At 48.4% G+C, this 20,000-nt stretch overlaps 1 protein-coding gene across 1 annotated transcript in view; it reads right to left on the bottom strand.

Moving 5' to 3' along the window:
* The window catches only part of sh3pxd2aa (SH3 and PX domains 2Aa), an 85,678-nt gene that overhangs the window by 21,501 nt on the left and 44,177 nt on the right, over positions 1-20,000 (bottom strand). Inside the window, exons 7-8 of the mRNA XM_056586777.1 lie at positions 13,338-13,382; positions 9,327-9,455 (exon numbers count right to left, since the gene is read on the bottom strand). Of these exons, the coding sequence (XP_056442752.1) occupies positions 9,327-9,455; positions 13,338-13,382 (174 nt within the window). The remainder of the gene's footprint in view (positions 1-9,326; positions 9,456-13,337; positions 13,383-20,000) is intronic.

Raw genomic sequence — 20,000 nt, 5'->3', positions numbered from 1 at the left:
CTTTGGTATCTGATCCAGCTGCTTCTGTAGCCATGTAAAGCAGGCACTATGGGCTATGAACCATCCAAAGAGGGACAGCTACCGTGTGGTGTGCTGGGTACTGCGAACAGTCACTCCGAAAAGTATTCAAATTCAAAACACACCCACACACACAAACACACAGACACACACACACGCGTATATATTCCTTTCATCGTGTCTCTTTAGAGTGTGCCGTTCACCTAGGAGAGTGACCCGTCCCCATAAATAGTACGATAGTTTCTAAATAGAGCCTCCTGATCATAACTCAACCAGCTCAACCAGACACCCACTGATGCACACACTCTGTTGTGCGCACAGTGACTGTCTGTACCCTGCATCCCTGCTCAGGAACACAGCACAGATGTTTCATGCAAGGAAGCTGTAGTGTTTCTGAAGACTCTCTTCCCCCATATCTCCCCATGTGGCTGATTCACAGCTAGCCACCTACCTTAATATATTACCCACTATAATGTTTACTGTATAAATATAATGTATATTGTAATACATTACAGCTACCTACCTACCCACCAGCCAGCTAGATAGCAACCCGACCAACCTGTCCGTCCGGCTGATCTAATACCAGCTAGCTAGCAACTCTTGATAGTGACCTACCAGCTAGCTAGCAACTCTTGATAGTGACCTACCAGCTAGCTAGCCTACTTATATACCTACCAGTTAGCGTGTTACCCTTCCTCCCAGTACTAAGTAGACCTCTGCGATCTACTAAGAAAACTAGTTTGTTACTGTAGCTACTATCTGCCTGCCTACCTGCCTGCCTGTCTATCTATCTGCATGGGTAGCCCCCTACTTCCTATTACAACTCACTGCGGACGTTTCATCTTACATCCAGATTTCACGGCAGTCTATTTTCTTGACAGTTCGGTTGTGCGAGGCTAATTAAGTCTCACACCATGTCCCATAGATCCAGGAACAAACACGTTTTGATGGCTTGACACCCATACTAGCTGTCAAACTATTGCAACCGTTAATTAATATATATATTAATATATATCATATATCATGTGCATATTTTATTATATATTTATAAATAATACAGCCTATCTCGCATAAGCTGGCAAAGATGTGTATGTATAGCTCTCCTCACTACAACTCTGTGACAATGAGGAAGAACAGGCCCCACCTGGACTGACTGAAGAGGACAGCAAGGAGAAAGCAACACAAGGCGTACTATCCATTAGAGCAGGAAAACAGATTCATAAATCAACCGCAGTGACAGCGGCTAGAGGTCACTAGTTGCTATTTTCCATCAGATGTTTGAGCTTCGATGCCGCAGTTGCCGTAAAGGACAGTGGATTTAGCAGGAGCTGATAGCAAACATAAAACACACGCACAGTCGCACACGTGCGTGCGCACACGCGCACGTGCGCACACGCGCACGTGCGCACACGCACACACGCACGCACACACGCGCACGTGCGCACACGCACACACGCACACACACACACACACACACACACACACACACACACACACTTGTGTTGTGGTGGGCCAGAGCTCTGACAGGAGCCCCCAGCACCTCTATAAATCCACCGCTGGTGAATTGAGGCTTAGTCAAAACCTAAGGAGTGAGGGCCAGAGAGGCAGCAGAAGCCCCTCAAACACACACTTAGACGAAGTGCTGCTTTCCAAAGTCAGAGGAGCACTGAGCAAGCCATAAAGAGCCGGTCGGACGAGACATAAAGAAGAAATATTAGCAATCCAGAGCCTGGGCAGAAATGGACTACAAGCAGACGTAATGGGTCATAATGGAGAAGAGATGGAGCCGAACAGACGGACATACGGACGAAAACTAAAACATTCAATGCGATTATTTAGAAAAGCTGGGGATCACTGCGGCGGCTAGCTGTACAAACAGGGGCTTCAACGTTCAGGGCTGGTTAAGAACAGAAGACGAGCAGGAGAAATGAAGAGCAAAGAGGTAGCCCTGTAATGAAGTGTGCACTGGGCAGCCATCTGTACACACAGCAGACTGCAGGGAGCCGCTGTTGTTTAAATGGGTTTAAGTCAGCATACCTTCTTATGAAATCCAGGGCCCCATTCGTCTTGTTTGTGTGCTTTTGTGTGTGTGTGTGTGTGTGTGTGTGTGTGTGTGTGTGTGTGTGTGTGTGTGTGTGTGTGTGTGTGTGTGTGTGTGTGTGTGTGTGTGTGTGTGTGTGTGTGTGTGTGTGTGTGAGTGTGTTAGCGTGTGTGTGGGAGTGTGTTTACATGTGTGAGTGCATGCCTGTGTGGTTATAAGTGTGTGTGTGTGTGTGTGTGTGTGTGTGTGTGTGTGTGTGTGTGTGTGTGTGTGTGTGTGTGTGTGTGTGTGTGTGTGTGTGTGTGTGTGTGAGTCTGTAATTGTGTGTGTGTGTGTGTATATGTGTGTCTGCAAGTGTATGTGTGCGCGAGGACGAAGAAGAAGATGAACAAAATAGTGATCGCCAAAAACATCCCTGTGTTTTGTGTACAAGCCCTCTTTAATTTCCTTTCAAGGCCAATCTTTATTGCCAAGCATCTGGCAAAGTGGACAGACAGAGAAAAATATCACAGGGGCTACCTTCAAACTCATAACAAGCAATGGAAAACATGAATCGACTTACTTTATCTCATTACAGATAGAATTGTGATTATTTTCTGAAAATCGATGAGGCACTGAACCTAAAATATAATCTTATTATTCAAACCTCTTTTTGATATCTCCTTCTTGAACATATTAAATATGTTCACCCCCTATCTGCTCTTCCCAGACATGCACGCGCGCACACACACACACACACACACACACACACACACACACACACACACACACACACACACACACACACACACACACACACACACACACACACACACACACACACACACACACACACACACACATCCTTGTAGAGAATTTCATCTAATTGCTCAGTTCCTACCTTCACTCTTTAACAGCAAGCTTTCTCCCTGTGAGCAGTGAGAATCACAGTAAAAACACAAATCATTATTGAGTTTAGATAGCTAATGGCGAGGATCTTGGCTAACAGCAGAACTGAATTGTTTATGAGCATGATGGAAGTAATGAAAGAAATGGGAAAGACTCAATAACAAACGGGAATAGAGAGAGGGTGAGCAACGCAGATGGATATGGAAATGGAACGGATTGAACAAGAATGAAGCAATAGGAGATGACATTGATTCGAAATATTCCTAGGAAGACAAACAAAAGATTGAGAATAACAAGGAAATGAAAACAAAACAGAGAAGTCCAGCAGATGTTTGGCTGAGGAACTTCAAAAACATTCCCCGTCGCAAAAAAACAACTTTGCTTCACTAACCCTCCAACACCCGTCGGAGTGTTTCAGCGAGGGCACAGCCTCGGAGAGGTGGTGATGGAGTTCGGGCCGGTGGTGGTTGAGGTGGTGGTGGGTGAGGGGGTTTGTTATTATGATTCTTGCACCCTCCCTCCCCCCTCCCCCCCCCCCCCCCCCCCCCCCCCCCCTGCTTCCCGCCTGTAATAGAGAGCAGATATCCTGAACAGAGGCTTGGCCGCAGCTCTGCACGTCAGGCCTGCCTGTAATCGTCCAGCCTGCGTTTCTGCACAGTCAGCTCGATCGAGAGGCGCGGGGGGCAAGACAGGCTGAAAATAGCAGCACAATAACAACCCGCCTTATTAAACCGTATCAAGTATAACATCGGCCTCATTACTGTATCGTACAGTTCCCTCCATAGGAGCGCTGACTGCCTGAGAGAGCTGGGCCAATTTGCGATTCTATCCCGGCTTCTTGAATTCAATTGCTTTTATCGGGGGGGGGGGGGGGAAACATGGTATCAACGCACGTCAGGATGCAGCCTAGCTCAGGAACTCAGCTGCGTTTATTCCTTCTGAGGACCGGCAAGGATGGTAAACAGATGTGGACGATTGCTGAGACTTTAAAGGGTTTGAATCAAAAGAGTTTCCCCACAGTTCAAAGCAGCAGTGGCTAGTGGCGGTATTGGCATTGGCGACGGCCGTGGGGGGGGTGTTGATGATGATTGTGGTCGCCGTGGTGACGGGGGCTACAGGCTACTCCCTCGTTCACACCATTTCTTCCTTGAAGACCAAAGCCCTGGTTCTTTTGAAGAACTTCGAGAGGAAACCGAGGATCTCAGCAACATTAAACACAGGGGAGACCAAAGGCAATCCGGTCTGGGAGAGAAAGTTAGGCGCCGCCTGAGAAAACACCAGCGTGGGGTTACAACCGCCGCTGTCGCCATGCGTCCGACGCCGGGTTTGCCGGCTGAGCGGTTGCCATCAAACGACGTGCGAAGCAACATCTCGCTCCGTGGCGTTAAGCTGTACCCCCCAACGGGAACTTCCTTAAGATGTCAGGCACCCCGTGGTGTTGCACACACGCCCACCCTGCTGTGCGGCCTGTTCGAAAACAACCCCCCCCCCCCCCCGGTTGCCAAGCCCTTGCCCTCAGCTGAAACGTTCCTCACGTGATAACCCCTGGCGTCGTTGTCGCCGTAGGAGGACTTTATCCGTCTGTTTTTATCCGTTTAAGCTTGTGTATAAATTGATGCAAACAGCCGCCAAGCGATTTGTCTTTGTGAAACTTTCGTGACGAAGAGGGTTCTGTTTCGTAGGCTAAGAGTTTAGCGACATGCGTGAGCTGCATCGTAAATGATCCCTGCTTACCAGAGTATCAACGGCACGTTATCGGTTCTGTACCCCCTTGAGGGGAGGGCTTGCGGTACAGATACGCCATTGTGCTGCGTAGGTAATGCTCCTGGTATCAGGCTCTCTTTATACTTAAACCCTACTGCAGAGATTGATGTTGGCTGGCTTGTTATAAAGCCTTGAGGCAATGCTGATGGCTCGCAGGCTGGCGGACTGAACTCTTAAGAATACCCCAAGCCGCTACCTTTGATGGAAGATACTCTGTCAGCTGGTCGTCCACAGATCGCGATGGAAAAGATATGGAGAACAAGCAGATGGCAAGGCAGTGCTAAAACGAGGATCTTTTGTGGGAGACCTTTTCAATATGCAAGGTGGCACACATTGGGAAGATGGATTCATCTTCTTCATCCTATGCAGTGCTGAGCATTAGGCTCAAGTAACAGCCGAGACACATTTTTACGTCCTTGGAAAGTGCCCTGTAGTTATGTCACGTTTACCACCTACATTATGACAATTTCCCATCTGGGGAAAAATGTCAGACTTTTATCCATGATCAGTGTTACTGAAATCCCTTGAAAAGTGGAAATAGTCAATTGTAAGCAGATAGCATAGCCGTAAACGCAAACGACTCCTCCAGCTGGCTCTGTGGGCAGGCATTAGCCCACCACAAAAGCTCCTAGTAGCTGTTCTGTGTCATGTTGCTCCTTGCAGATCCATTAGGCTTTTGAAGTAGAGGCCCTACGAGAAGGTCTGTTATGACTGTATCCTTTTTGTCTTACTGGGGCAGTCAGCTGTGTTTCCCTTTCCCCTTTATTCCTGAAGATATTCATATGTTTTCGAGATTAACCAAAGAGCACCATTCAGCATGGTCGAATCGCAGCACTGACGTTTGTGGGTTTTGAGTATTTTACGAAACCGACACCCAGAAGTGTTAAGGGGTTATAAATGTCTCATCTTACTTTGGTTTAAAAGTAAAAGCGAAACATCCATATGAACAAATAATGCAGCCCCCGATTTCACAGAACGCTATCCCTCGAAAGAGACCCTATTCTGCGGCCCTGTCCGGTCCCTGGCCCCTCAGCCGGGGCCCACCCCTGAGCCCCAGCATCCCAGCACCCCCCCCAGCTCCACCCTCCGTGCACGCAGACGTATTCACTGCAGCTGGGTCGTTAATCTCCTCCAGGATCTCTCGGGCTCCCATGTCCAGAGGGGGAGCGAGGCAAAGCCCGAAGCAGGACACTGGCTGGCCCCGGCCATCCCCCCCCCCCCACCCCAACTCCACCTCCACCTCAACCCCATCACCCCCACTGCTCTTCATCTCTCATGGAAGATTCCGGCGAGTTCACCTTCATGGCCCCCCATAAATCTCTCTTTTCTAGATAGCGGCTCGTAAATGTGGAGGTTATCGTGCAGCACTGCACTGATGCAAGAAGTAAGAAAAGCAAAACAAGCAAAGCCGTGTGTGTGCCTGTTTTGTGTTAGAGTGTGCGTGCCTGTGCGCGTGTGCGTGTGTGTGTGTGTGTGTGTGTGTGTGTGTGTGTGTGCGTGTGTGCGTGTGTGTGTGTGTGTGTTCTGGCCACTTGACACGCAACATATGAAAGAATCCCAACACAGTTCAATATATCAGCCAATGACAACTCATGAGATCAGTTTCAGATAAATACAACAGACTCACACAAACACACACCCACACTTCACAAACTTGTACAGCTTTGTCTGCAAAAACCAAACCAAAACAACCACCAAAGAATTCTGGGCCTTGTTGGCCTACTACCACGGTACGGCCGGAGATGCACTAGCATACTGTAAGTAAACCCTGAAAGATGACAACATTGTACAACGTTTCAGATGACCCAACCACTGTAGCTAGCTAGCCAGTGAGACACTGAGGAAACACTGGCTTTGCTATTGTTGTGGTGTAAGTGGATGGGAAAGGTTGACCCAAAAATACACTGTTAGAGTTTTAGAGAACGGGCTTACTGAAAATGTGATCTCTGAAAGAAGAGCCTGCATCTATCGCTGCAGCCCTGCTCTCGCTCTCTCTCGCCCGCACTCTCTCAGTCTCAGTCTCAGTCTCTCTCTCTCTCTCTCTCTCTCTCTCTCTCTCTCTCTCTCTCCCCTCTCTCTCTCTCTCTCGTCATAAGTCCAAATTGCCTACACACTTGTGCTTCTTTTTTGTGAAGCTCAGTTCCTAACATATGCACACACACACACACACACACACACACACACACACACACACACACACACACACACACACACACACACACACACACACACACACACACACACACACACACACACCAAAATAACCTTGACCGTGGTAAGAGGGATAGCAGAAGATCTCACAGATGTGTTTGCCTTGGCCCTGGCCTCCTGTCGCTGTCGTCATCCCCATTACCATCATCATCATCATCATCATCATCATCATCATCATCACCACCCATATTATGGATGCAAAAGTGTCTGGCCCAGTTGTGGAGCAGCTCCTGAGACGGAGAACATATTACCATGTGGGCCGTGGTCACACTGCTTCTCATGCATGTGCTGGTGGCAGATGGTGGTTCAGGAGTCCTTTATGTTTTTTTTTATCTTTAACAGCCTATATCTCTCTGTCAGTTCGTTCATCTGATATGACATCAGGCATGTAATGTATTTCCAGAAAAAAAGGCTCAAAGCTTCATAAAAGGATAATATTGGGTGACAGCCACATCAAAGGAAAAATAATGTGTTGATATGAACTGCACGGCAAAACGCTGAAGAAAAGTGATTCAACAGAAATCCCACATGTTTCGTCTTACTCGAATCGTACAGTGAGTCCGCATCACATTCACATGTTGACATCACATTATTTTCAGCCCTTCATGTACCATTCCTAACTTGGACGTCCATGACAGGAGAACACAGAGAGAGCCCCACATGAGACCTCCTCCAAAAACCCTTAAACAGTCACAGACTGTAAGGAACAGAATCAATAGAAGATGTGTGAAGCTTGCTATGAACAAACATACACACACACACACACACACACACACACACACGCACACACACACACACACACACACACACAAACAGCTGAATGACCAAAGAAAGATCTGCTATGCTGCCGTTGCAACCGTTCTTTCGTAACTTTCCATTGGAAAGAGAGTCAGAGGTCATAGGTCAGAGCTTGGTGGATAACAACTTCCTTCACGGGGATGGGTCATCTACAGAAACTTTGTTTTGGTAATGGTGATGTGAGTAACTTTTTTACTCATCGTATTGTTCCTTTGTTTCTGGGTTCCGTTCCTTTTTTTGTGGTAAGAACGAAAGTGCAGAGTCAATGTTTACATCGGATGATAAATAAATAAAATTAGTAAATAAATAAATTAATAAAAGAGAGCGAAGAGGCTACCACCTTTGCTCAAACTGAATCGACCCTCTGACATATATTTACCTAAACATACAGCAACATTTTTGTTGCACAAAAGGACAGGAATTGTGTACTACAACACCAAAAAAGAGATGACACCAAGGGCCCACAAACACACACACACTCAAAGAGCCACACATGCACAGACACACTTACATACACACACACACACACACACACACACACACACACACACATTTCTGCTGTGTATGTGTCCTCCAGGTGGTGCCAAGCTTCAGTTATGGGGAGAAGAGACAGAAGAAACAATGGAAAGGAAAGGTGGGAGCATAGGAGTGAGGGGGGGGGGGGGGGGGGGGGGGAGGTAGGGCGGGTGAGAGGGAGGGGGGGGAGTAGAGTAGCAGAGCTTGAGACAGTGAGGTGAGGGGTAAGCATGTGTGTGTGTATGTGTGTGTGTAGGTGTGTATGTGTAGGTGTGTAGGTGTGTAGGTGTGTGTTTGTGTGTGTGTGTGTGTGTGTGTGTGTGTGTGTGTGTGTGTGTGTGTGTGTGTGTGTGTGTGTGTGTGTGTGTGTGTGTGTGTGTGTGCGTGTGTGTGTGTGTGTGTGCGTGTGTGTGTGCATTAAAACAGAGCTTCACAAAGAAGAAAAAAAGCAAAAACAAGAAAAAAGTTCACAAATGTGTTGGCCATTTGGAGGAATGACTCGATATATTTGAGACAGACAGAGACAGACAGACAGACACAGAGATACAGAGAGACAGAGATTGACAGAGACACAGAGAGTGACAGAGACAGAGAGAGAGAAAGAGACACAAAGAGACAGAGACAGAGGCACAGCGAAACAGAGACAAAGAGACAGAGAGAGAGAGACAGATACACAGAGACAGAGAGACAGACACAAAGAGACAGAGACAGAGACAGCAAGGCAGACAGAGACAGCCAGACACAGACACATTAGGGACAGAGACAAAGAGACAGAGACAGCAACAGAGACACAGACAGTGAGACAGAGAGACAGAGGGAGAGGGAGAGAGGGAGAGAGAGAGAGAGACAGAGATGGATAGACCCATGCATGCTCTGTCTTCATATCAAAACACACAGTCATGCAGCCTCACGCTCGGAAAAGTCCTCCTCAATCGCATCAATCAGAAGCCCGGGAGCAACTCAAACCGTAACCCGAGGAGGGATCAGCAGGGATCAACAACTCCCCCCACAACAACAACAACACACACACACACACACACACGGACACACACATTCCCACACAAAAACACACACAGCGAAGCCGACTCACCGCTCTCGCTCTTCTCGATCACGTCCACCGTCTCGCCGGCCTTGAGGCTGATCTCCGAGTTCTCCTGCCGCTCGTAGTTGGCCACCACCACGTACTGCTCCAGCACCATGGGCTCCGAGCTGTCCATCCCTGAGGGGAAGAAGCACGCCGTCAGCCACCGGCCCGTCGCCTTGCCCCGCAGACGCCCCGCGCCGCACCCTCCGCCGCAACCGCCGCCGCCACCACCGCCTCGTCGTCCACCGCCGCCGCCGGCGCGGTAGTGCGCCCGCTGCACCGCCATCGGCCCGCTGCCCTCGCCGACCAATCACAACGCAAGCTGCACGCGACCTGCGCTGCGCAGTGCTTCCGAACGTCTAGCCATAAAAGATGAGAACGCGCTCTGCTTCCTGCTTCAAACTCGGTCTCAGCTGCTGGCCAGCCAGCCAGCAAGAGAGACTCTGAGGAGGGAGACCGGGGGAGTCGGCGGAGATCAACACAGAGGGAGGAAGAGGAGGAGGAGGAGGAGGAGGAGGAGGGGAGACGCGAAGGAGGAGAGGAGGCGAGTGAGCCCGGGCTCCTGCGACGTCTCCATTATCAGAAGCCCGAGTCCTCCCCCTTCCTCAACACGAGCAACGGGGAGAGGAACGCAGCGAACGGCCCCCAAAAAGGAAAAGGAGCAAGGGGGGAGGGCCTATAGCAGGGCTGTGGACGGTTGGAGAGGGAGGAGAGAGAGAGAGGGGAGAGGGAGAGAGAGAGAGGAGAGAGGAGAGAGGAGAGAGGAGAGAGGAGAGAGGAGAGAGAGAGAGAGAGACGGAGGAGAGCGAGGGAGAAAGAGAATGAGTTGGAGAACAGCAACGTTTCCCAGTGGAAAATCCACTGTGTGGTTGGGAGGAGAGCAGGCCTCCCCTCTGCTGGCTTTGGGAGGCAGCCGTTGGACAGGGGGGGCTGTAGGGGCGACGCACCAATCCCGGCCCACAACATTGCCGGCCCTAAATAGAAACATATGAGTGCGCTACGGGGAAAGGGAGGGGGCGAGAGACAGAGAAATAAGGGGAGGGAGGCTGGATCTGTGTTTATGTGAAACTGACGAGGAAAGCATTTGTATTGGGGTTAGGCGCTCTCTCTATCGCGCTCTCTCTCTCTATCGCGCTCTCTCTCTCTCTCTCTCTCTCTCTCTCTCTCTCTCTCCCGTCCTCTCTCCCCTCCTCCGCCACATCACTCAGTCCACCTCCCCACTGAAACTCCCGTCATCTTCTCTCTCTCTCTCTCTCTCTCCTCCCTCTCTTCATCCTCCTCCTCTCTCGTCTCCTCTCTCTCTCTCTCTCCACATCTCTCTCTCAATCTCTCTCCATCTCCTCCGCTCTCTCTCTCTCTCCTCTCTCTCTCTCTCTCTCTCTCGAACCTTTTCGATGACAGCCGCATGTGGTTTGTTTCACTTTATCCCAGAAGGCATGTTTCATGTTTCAAACTTGGCTGCCTGTAACTTTTAGGTTCCTTCAAGTGCATATCTCCTTCTGCTATTCTCGTTTGTGATGTTGCATTGTTGTTCAGGCCTCTCCACTCGCTGTGGGGTTGGGCGCTGGAGCACAGATAGCTCAAGTCATGTCTTACTCTGACCTCATTTAATTCACTCACGAGTGCGCATCGATTTACAACTGATGGCTTCCAGTAAGGCACCATAACAGCTTAATACCCAGGATCTAGATGGGTATGGAAACGGGGCTTACATCCTATTGCAACACTCACACTAACACCCTCACATCAGTGCTTTGGAACCGAAGCAACATTGATCAAGCTCCGCACCTCCGAAAACGAAAACGTCGACTCCTATGTACCATTTCAATGAACAAACCAAGGAGGATATACGAACCCAACGCAAACACATTGAGGCGACGGGACTGAGATCACTGTGACGCAACAGGGGTCATTCATCAAGATGGACGCCCCGCTATAACGGGAGTGCATCGTTTAGCGGGCGGCTAATCCCTCTCTCCGCTGACGGGGCTCAGCCAGAACACAGCAGGCCGTCTGGGGGAGCTTCCAGCAGTCAAAGGTCTGGGAAAGAGGGCCTCGTAGGACGGTAACGATGGGAGCCTCCCGCTAGCGTCTCTCCACAAAGCCCAAGGAAGAGCTGATGGGGGGGGTTCGCAAGCATCTTAAGGGCCCACTAGGCAATTTTTGCCGAGCGTGAATGCACCCTGGATACACTCAAACGCAAACACACACACGTGCGCACACACACACACACACACGTACGCGCACGGAAGCACACGTACGGGCCGCACACAAGCACGCAGGCACGCGCGCACACGCACATACATGCGTACACACACACACACACACATGCACACGTACACACACACACACACACGCGCGCCTTGTTACAATGAGCTTTGCAGAGAAGCAAATTCTGGACGTGGATTCTGCTTGGGTCTTGGGGAAAGTGATTTTAGGAAATAAAAATAGTCAATAACACTGATGAGGGGATTGTAGATGGAAGGGAGGGAGGGAGGGAAGGAGGGAGGGAGGGAGGGAGGGAGGGAGGGAGGGAGGGAGGGAGGCAAGAGGTGGTCAAAACGAATGCAACAGAAAAATAAGTGTAAGGGAACAGTAGCAACACACAGGACACAGGACTCATGCCGGCTCTGGTGGAAGGCAGATAAGCCGGCCAATTAGAGAACCCGGAGGATGTAAGGATGAGAAAGAGGGTGCTGCTGAGTTTGCAAACACCCCCCCCCCCCCCCATCTCCACCGTTTCCCCGCCCCCCCCAACACCCCCTCATCCACACTCCCCAATCAGTGTCCTCTTTGGCGGTACCGTCTCCCAGAAGCCCTCGCTATTGAAAACATTTTAATGCCGTTTCCTAACAAGATAAGATGTGCTATTTTTTTTGAATTTCTCGAAACACCCACTGGGAAAAGGCTGGTTGAGTTTGGGTGTCCACAGTGTTCAGAGCAGTAGTAGACATCATGGTTTAAACCCAGCTCCCATTTATGCCTCTGTCCCTCCAGTTTGCCTCCTATTGCAGTGAAATGTTGCGGCATGTGGCTCAGGAGGTAGAGCGAGTTGGCTGGTAACCAGAAGGAGGTTTCGAGATGCCCCTGAGCAAGACAACTCACACCTAACTGCTCCCAAAGAGCTGGCTGTCACCTTGCATGGCCGCTGTCGGTCCGTGAATGTGTGCATGAATGGGTGAATGTAAAGCAATATCTGTAAAAATGTTTTGAGTGGCCACTGGTTATAATAGCACTGTATAAATGTATATTTACCATTTATCATTCAAATGCCTCTGTTTGTTATTCGTTTGCTAAATGCTTAACTTACGGCTAGTTTGAGTTGTTGTTAAGTTGAGTCAAGAATTTTTGATTTGAATTACTCGTAGCTACTCATCAGTCAAGACTTGCTCTCAAAGAACAAACTTAATTTCCAGCGGTCCGAGCATTCCAACCAACATTCCGTCTGCCCATTTAGGGCCTGGCTCACCCTGAGAGAAAGAAACTCGTTATCTTCAATTAAACTCTGGGGGCGATAAACTCCCACCCTCACCCACGCGCCCTACTTTTTTCCCCCCTGCCCTCAAAAGGTGTTTTACAACGTGTCACACGACGTTAATAAGGACACCATCCTCTGAGTGCCGACCGGTGGGTGATTTCTTTTTTTTTAGCCCTATAACAGCCGTTCTCCGTGCTCATAACCGCGAGCCATCGTGTGAGTCATGCCGCTGCGGGAGCTGTCTAGCTCTCCCTCCCAACCTGGTGGTTGGGAAGCGGGCGGGAGGGGGGGGGGGGGTGGGAGGCGCCAGGGGCCGCAGACAGAACATGCAGAGCAGGCGGTGGAGAGAAGCGCACCGAGATGGGAGCTGTCAAAAACAAGATGACCGACAGAGCAAAAAAAACAACACAAATGAACTAAGGGAAGCCTGGCGATGCATGCGGACAGGCTCTCACCAACCACAGGGGGAGGGGGGGGGGGGGGGGTGCGTGTGTCTTGAAATAAGAAACGTGCACAAGGGAGAAACGTGTGTGTGCTACCTGAGGCCTCTTTCCTTGGGCTGTCGGTAAAGCCGTACATCCACACTGATGGAGAGGAGAGAGGAAAGGGAGGAGAGAGAGAGAGAGGAGAGAGAGAGAGAGAGAGAGACAGGGGAGGAGCGAGAGAGGAGAGCAAGAGAGAGAGAGAGAGAGAGAGAGAGAGAGAGAGAGAGAGAGAGAGAGAGAGAGAAAAAAAGAGATAGTTATTCTGTGTTACTTCATGCAGAGAGAGAGAGAGAGAGAGAGAGAGAGAAAGAGGATGAGAGAAACAGTATGCAAGCCTTAGTGGGTGCTTTAGAGAGGGTTGTGTGCCAGCTGGATCCACACCCAAGCCAGGAAGACTCTGCTCGCCAGTTTAACTAGCAGCTAATGTTGACTCCCGTAAAACAATGTTTTCCAACCTGGCTTTTATACTCTGGCACACACACTCTGTAGTTAGCTAAATGACTGTGGGATCTAATGCAATGCCCAGTGTTTTCTTTTGCACTTGACCAAATATACCAAAGACTTAGGTTAATTATACATAGGGCTTTTCATTGGAATTCCCTACCATGTATCTATTCCATCGTAACTCTTTTGCATGCCTGTTCCTTAATGTTCCTGTCCTGGGTGTCTTCGCTTAAAGTCAGCCACTGCTCTCTTCTCCATCCCATAATTTCTTCATGCCCCTCCTGACGTCAGAGAATGTATGAAGTCGGTGTCGGCATCGTCTGAAGTCCTTTTCCTCTGAGTCTCTCTCCTCTCTCCCCCCCCCCACCCTCCTTCCCCACATGACTCAAAGCACCCAGACCCCAACCAGGAAATGAAGAGCGATGCATCAGAGATGAAAGACGGCCGATGAGAAGTTTGGGGGGGGGGGGGGGGGGGAGGCGGCTTGGGGAAGACTAGACAGACATGGGCTGGTGAAACTGGGCTTTGAAGCTCTCATCACAATACTTTATGATTGATATAACTGCCTTCATACACAAGCATCACTCGGTTGGGGTTTTCTGCTTTCCGAATCAATGCTGACTGAACCAGTCAGCATCCCAACGGAGATGAAGTGCCAGGAATTCACGATTCAATTCATCCTGTGAACACAGATCTCCAACTGCTGCAAAATACCCTCTTCAGAATTAAACCCCCCAAAATATGTCTCCTTGACAATCAAACAGCAAACGCAGATCAATGTGAGACTTCACCAGACATGACTTTGGACTTTTCTTTGAGCTGCCAAATTCGTCTCCTCTCCCACGTACAACCAAGAATTGTGCTTTGATCAGACGTTTTTATTTTGTTTAGGCAGTAGCGCTCGCTGCGATGTACTTTATGTTTTAACGGCTGGGCTGACAGTATTACGACCCTCTGGTGAACCGTACCCCAGCGCACACACTTGTCGCCACACTATGCTGTTTCATGCTGTTTTCTTTACAAATAGAACATAGCAGTTCGTATTTTACTGCAGAAATCATTGCATGTAGCTTTACAATGTAGAGAAACTCGGGTATATCAAGTATATAGTATCTGAAGTATATCAAGTTCATTTGAAATGCATATAGATATAGATATACATATAGGGCATATACACTTTACATATGTTTACATTACATTTATTTTATGGGTTTATGTTTAATGTTTCATGGTGACTTCCCTCTGCAGTGCCCTCCGCCCTTACCTCCACCCTGGGACCCCCACCCTCTGGTCCTCTCACTGGTGCCCACGCCTTACCCCACCCGCCCCTCGCACTCACCCACCCGTTCCATCACCGCCTGGGGATCACTGAGCCGATCCACAACAACACATGTACAATCTGAGAGCTACGCAGTTAATGTACTACAACGTGAATACACAGGGATGTGTTTGATGTTCTTTTGTTGCGATCAGTTTCAACAGCAGAGCCATTCTGGATCAAAATGATCCCCCCCCCCCCCCCCCCCCTACCAACACACACACACACACACACACACACACCGGTGCTCTCAACTCAACGAGTTTATGCTTGAGAGGCACACACACACACACACACACACACACACACACACACACACACACACACACACACACACACACACTCATCCCCACCACCACCACCAGCAGCAGCAGTGCTCCGCCCGGTCATGTTTGCCGTGAGCTAATAAACCGCCAGGGTCCCTCTCTGTAACCACCGGGGCCCCCAGGGGCCCCTCCGGTACGATTGATGCCGGTCCCGGAGGGAGGGCCGTGTGGCTGGCCCCGGGTCGGCCGGGGTCAGACCACTGCTCCCCAGTGAGCCCTACCTGCCATTACAGACCCCGACAGACGCTCTCCGGGGGCCCCGGGGCCCCTGGGGCCCGCCACATCTGATAGATATTAAAACTCCCCGTCCTACAGAGCCCTGCCTCGCGCTCCCTCCCATCGCCGAGACGCTTGTTTGTATACACACACGCCAGCATGAACGCGCACACACACAACCACATATGCATGCGCACACATGTACAGACACAAGCATGCGCACACACACACACACACACACACACAAAAATGCATGCAAACACACACACACATACACACGCACGCATGCGCACAAGCACACGTGCGCACACAGACACACATGGATGCCAACATACATACATGCCTCCCATGCCTTTTGTTTTAAAAAAAAAAGCACTTAAAAGGCCATAGACTTAATACTTTGTTTTGCATGGGAAAGAATGTTTCCACATTAAAGTGCATTTTCCTTGCAAAATCTTAAATGTACACATACATACATGAAGTACACAAAACACACACAATCACACATTGTTTCTCTCATTTACTGCGTATGTGTGTGTGTGCGTTTTCCCATTGAAACACACACACACACAAACACACACACACACACACCGGTTAAATTCCTGATTTAGGTGATGACGGCGTTATCCCATCACCAGGCTTTTCAGCGGGGACGAAAAAATGCGTTCTTTAAGTCCCCCTTCCTCGGGTTGGGGAGTGGAGGAGATGATTAGCCATCTGCCGCGTTGTTCTGTGGACTTAGCCAAGATTGTCTTTGTGTCTCCGAGCTCGTGTTGTTTTATCAGCTTCTGAAGCTGACATCCAACCCGGCCCCCCATCATTTCGCACCTCACAATCACCAACAGAGACACACACGTGTACGAACACACACACACACACACAAATAAAAATAAACTAATTGTAATATTCATACTATGCCATACACACACTATCACACATATTTTGAGGCCGACAGTATTCATTTATTGATGCTGATACAAGATCCCTCTTTCCTTCTTGCTGCCTCAGTCTGATGACACACGCATGTATTATTAATGAGGGATAGCAGGCATGGCTTGCACACTTGTACTTCCAAATGTGTTGTGCCCGATGTGTCCAGGAGCGGAATCAGCTACTTGTATGTATCTACCTGGACCATGCGATGGTTCGCAAACCCCCAACATGCTGCCAAGGCCAAGGCTGAGGAAATGGATTTTTCATTTTGGATGGATGCACTAGCAGCTCTGTTTTAATCTCATCGTACATGTGTACAGTGACAATAAAGGCATTCTAATTCAAATTCTCTCTGGTTTCAACCAAATGCCTTGAGATAGATAACCATCTATATTTAATGCCGTGTCACATACATACATACACACATACATGCAGTCCATATCAGGTGCCGGAAGCAAAATAAGGATTATACTAAGTAGTGGTTGTGCGATGAACAAAATGGGCAGAATTGTCTTTAGACAAGTGTCTAAAGGGAGGATGAGATCTAAGTAGAAAAATACCCCAAAGACGTTCACATGTTTATTTTCAGAAGCCTGTTCTTGCCTGTGGCTGCAGGCCTAACTGCAAAGTCTTGTTATCCAGCAGAGACAAATTATATCACCAACAAATCACTGGCAGGCGATATTGATTTGGTAACTGTGCAGGAGAAAATATTTTTTATAAAGAAGCACAGTGTCCATTTGTACAACAATTGCTAGCAAGGTCAAACCAAGACATACAAGCCAGTGCCGAAGAAGGCGTGTTGTTTTCCCTCGGACGAAAAAAAAACCCTGCATAGAAACTATTCCTCATGATGACACAATAGTTTAAGATGAGGAATGACATACATGTGCTTCAATTGCCAGGGCTGACAGCCAGCTGGTAGAGGAGAGCCTTGCCAATGACGGTAACAGAATGCGAGCGAAAAAACCATTAGTCGTGCAGGGAAAGAAATGGTTACTGCTGTCAGAGTGACACAGTACGAGTGTGATGCTTCTGGTAGGCGCCTGTGTGTGTTTGTGATTGTGTGTTTGTGTTTGTGTGTTTTAGTGATGGGAGTAGGGAGAGGATGGTGGATATTCGGCCCCAACACACAACATATCTTTCCTCTGGTTGCAATAACCTATTGGGCCCTATTTTAACGGTCTGAAACGCAAGTGAGAAGCGCCAAGCGCAAGAAGCTTTGTGGGCGATGTTGCTATTTTACCGGCGCATAAATGGCTCTTGCGCCCGGCGCAAATCTAAAAAGGGTTGGTCTGAAGTAGCCTAATTACCCGTAGGTGTGGTTTGGGCATAACGTGCAATGAACCAATGAGAGTGCCAGCTCCCATCCCCTTTAAGAGCCATGAGCGCATTTAAATCTGACAAGTTGATATTTTGACGCGCGTTTGCAGTCTCCGACGAGAGAGATGCATGACCACATGAATTTCAAACTTCAAATGGCTCAGTTTATGGCCAAATCATGTGGCCTAATTCACACATGGAATAGCGTTTTCTTCCACAACTTCAGAAACACTGAGTCCTCAAATAAATGTTGGCAAAGAAAACTTAACACACATATGATATGCGGTAACTGTGGTTCTATTAAATGATATACGCAATACATTAACAAACATCGTTTCTTACCAGTATTGTATGCATTATCGTTATCGACTTGTGTTCCTAATATGCATGTGTCCCCCCGTTAATATACATTGCCATGGACTGTATTATGCGTTACGTGTTTAGTTTGCGTGTGTTTAAACAGATGGACGCATACACGCGCACCCGCTTTCGTTAATTATTTTACACATACGCGGGTCCCGCATTCATTCATTCTTTTTAACACACACTCGCAGTAAAACAATGTTTTCTCACGATCAAATACTCATCAATCTTAAAAGATATGGGCTTGTACACGATGTCTGTGTCAAGAAAATATTATTTATTTATTATTATTGATTTCTTATTACCGCTGTATCAGCTGCTGAAATAATTTATCAAGAATGTGTGGCTAGGTAGATGACAGAAGCAAAGTGTATGCGCGAGGTGCACAAGCAACATTATGCATTCGCCTTTAAAATAGCATCTGAACAACGCGCCACTGACTTTAAACCAGGTATTTCCTGGTTTGTGGCGCAATTGTTTTCTGAAACTGCAAAATAGCACCAGGGAACGTTTGCGCCAGAACACGCCTTCTCCTTTCGCCGAACCGCCCCTTGGGGCGTAAGATCATTCCCCAATTTACAGGCGAGTGGCGGTGGAGGGAAAAGAACACTCTGTGGCAGTTGCAAACTAGCAACGACGCATGCGTCAGTGTAGACAGTCAATTGCGCCGGATGCAAGATAGGGCCCATTGTGTCTAAAAAGATAAAGAAAATGTTATTTTGAAATAAACTGCCTATTTCCAAGCCGTACCTCTATCTGCCCGTTCTCAAACCCTTTTCTTTTTCTTTATTACATTTTCTTAATTTCTGTTATTTCCATTTGGAAATGTTCCTTATCTTTCACCGTCACTGGTATTTGTCTCCAATGCCTCCCTGATGCATTTCCAATAATATTTTGTCTAGTTTAAGTAGCGGCTGTCCAGTGGAACCCACAGAGAGGATCTCAGATGCAGACGAGCAGGCGCAGAGTCTAACAGATCTACAATAAAATCGCAGCACGGTGCCGGTTTTGCGTTTGAGGTTGAAAATGGCGAAGAGAGACAATAGAAAATTGCTGAAATTGTTTAACCAAATGGAGAGAAATAGCCTCCTTTGTTTGTATTGTGAAAACTGGGTTGTGGATATTTGTGCACTGTTTACATTGTTGTAGCATTGTGCTGATGTCACGTCTGTGTGTCCCTGTAATGAATATGTTGTGAAGAAGTGTGTCTCTGTGGCATGTTATACGATCTCCATGACGGTGACTTATCCCGCGTGGTTCAAAGAAAACATACCCAAACTCATACACACTTTCACTTCTATAAACAGTGTTTGTATGTGTTGGGAGATGAGCCTGACACTGATTGCACACCAATCACACATACATATCACACACAGGCTCACACTTACACACACACACACACACACACACAGATAATCCATTCTTATTACAAAACACCGACACCAAAACTCAGCCAAATGAGCTCAACCTCCCTCTCATTTGATACAGTTCTCAGAGGACCCTCCCTCCCATTGGCTCCCTGACTACGAGGAACCTCCCTCCCATTGGCTCCCTCTACTCATAGGAACTTCTCTCCCATTGGCCTGTCTACTCCAAGGAGCTTCCCTCTTGTCAGTATCTGGTCATCACATGATGCAACACAACAAAAAAAACACTTGAACCCCAAAAGACACCAAGTTCCACATTGACAGATACAGACAAGCCAGCCTGCCTCCCCATCCCATCTGAAGCCAAACGGCACCTCCCAAACTTCGAGGATGAACAGATAATCGTATCCTAACGTGGTCAACATTG

This window comes from Gadus chalcogrammus, chromosome 3, assembly GCF_026213295.1.
Source record: "Gadus chalcogrammus isolate NIFS_2021 chromosome 3, NIFS_Gcha_1.0, whole genome shotgun sequence".
NCBI classification, from domain to species: domain Eukaryota; kingdom Metazoa; phylum Chordata; class Actinopteri; order Gadiformes; family Gadidae; genus Gadus; species Gadus chalcogrammus.
Note: the sequence above shows the minus strand (reverse complement) of the source record. Positions and strands in the feature narration are given on the sequence as shown.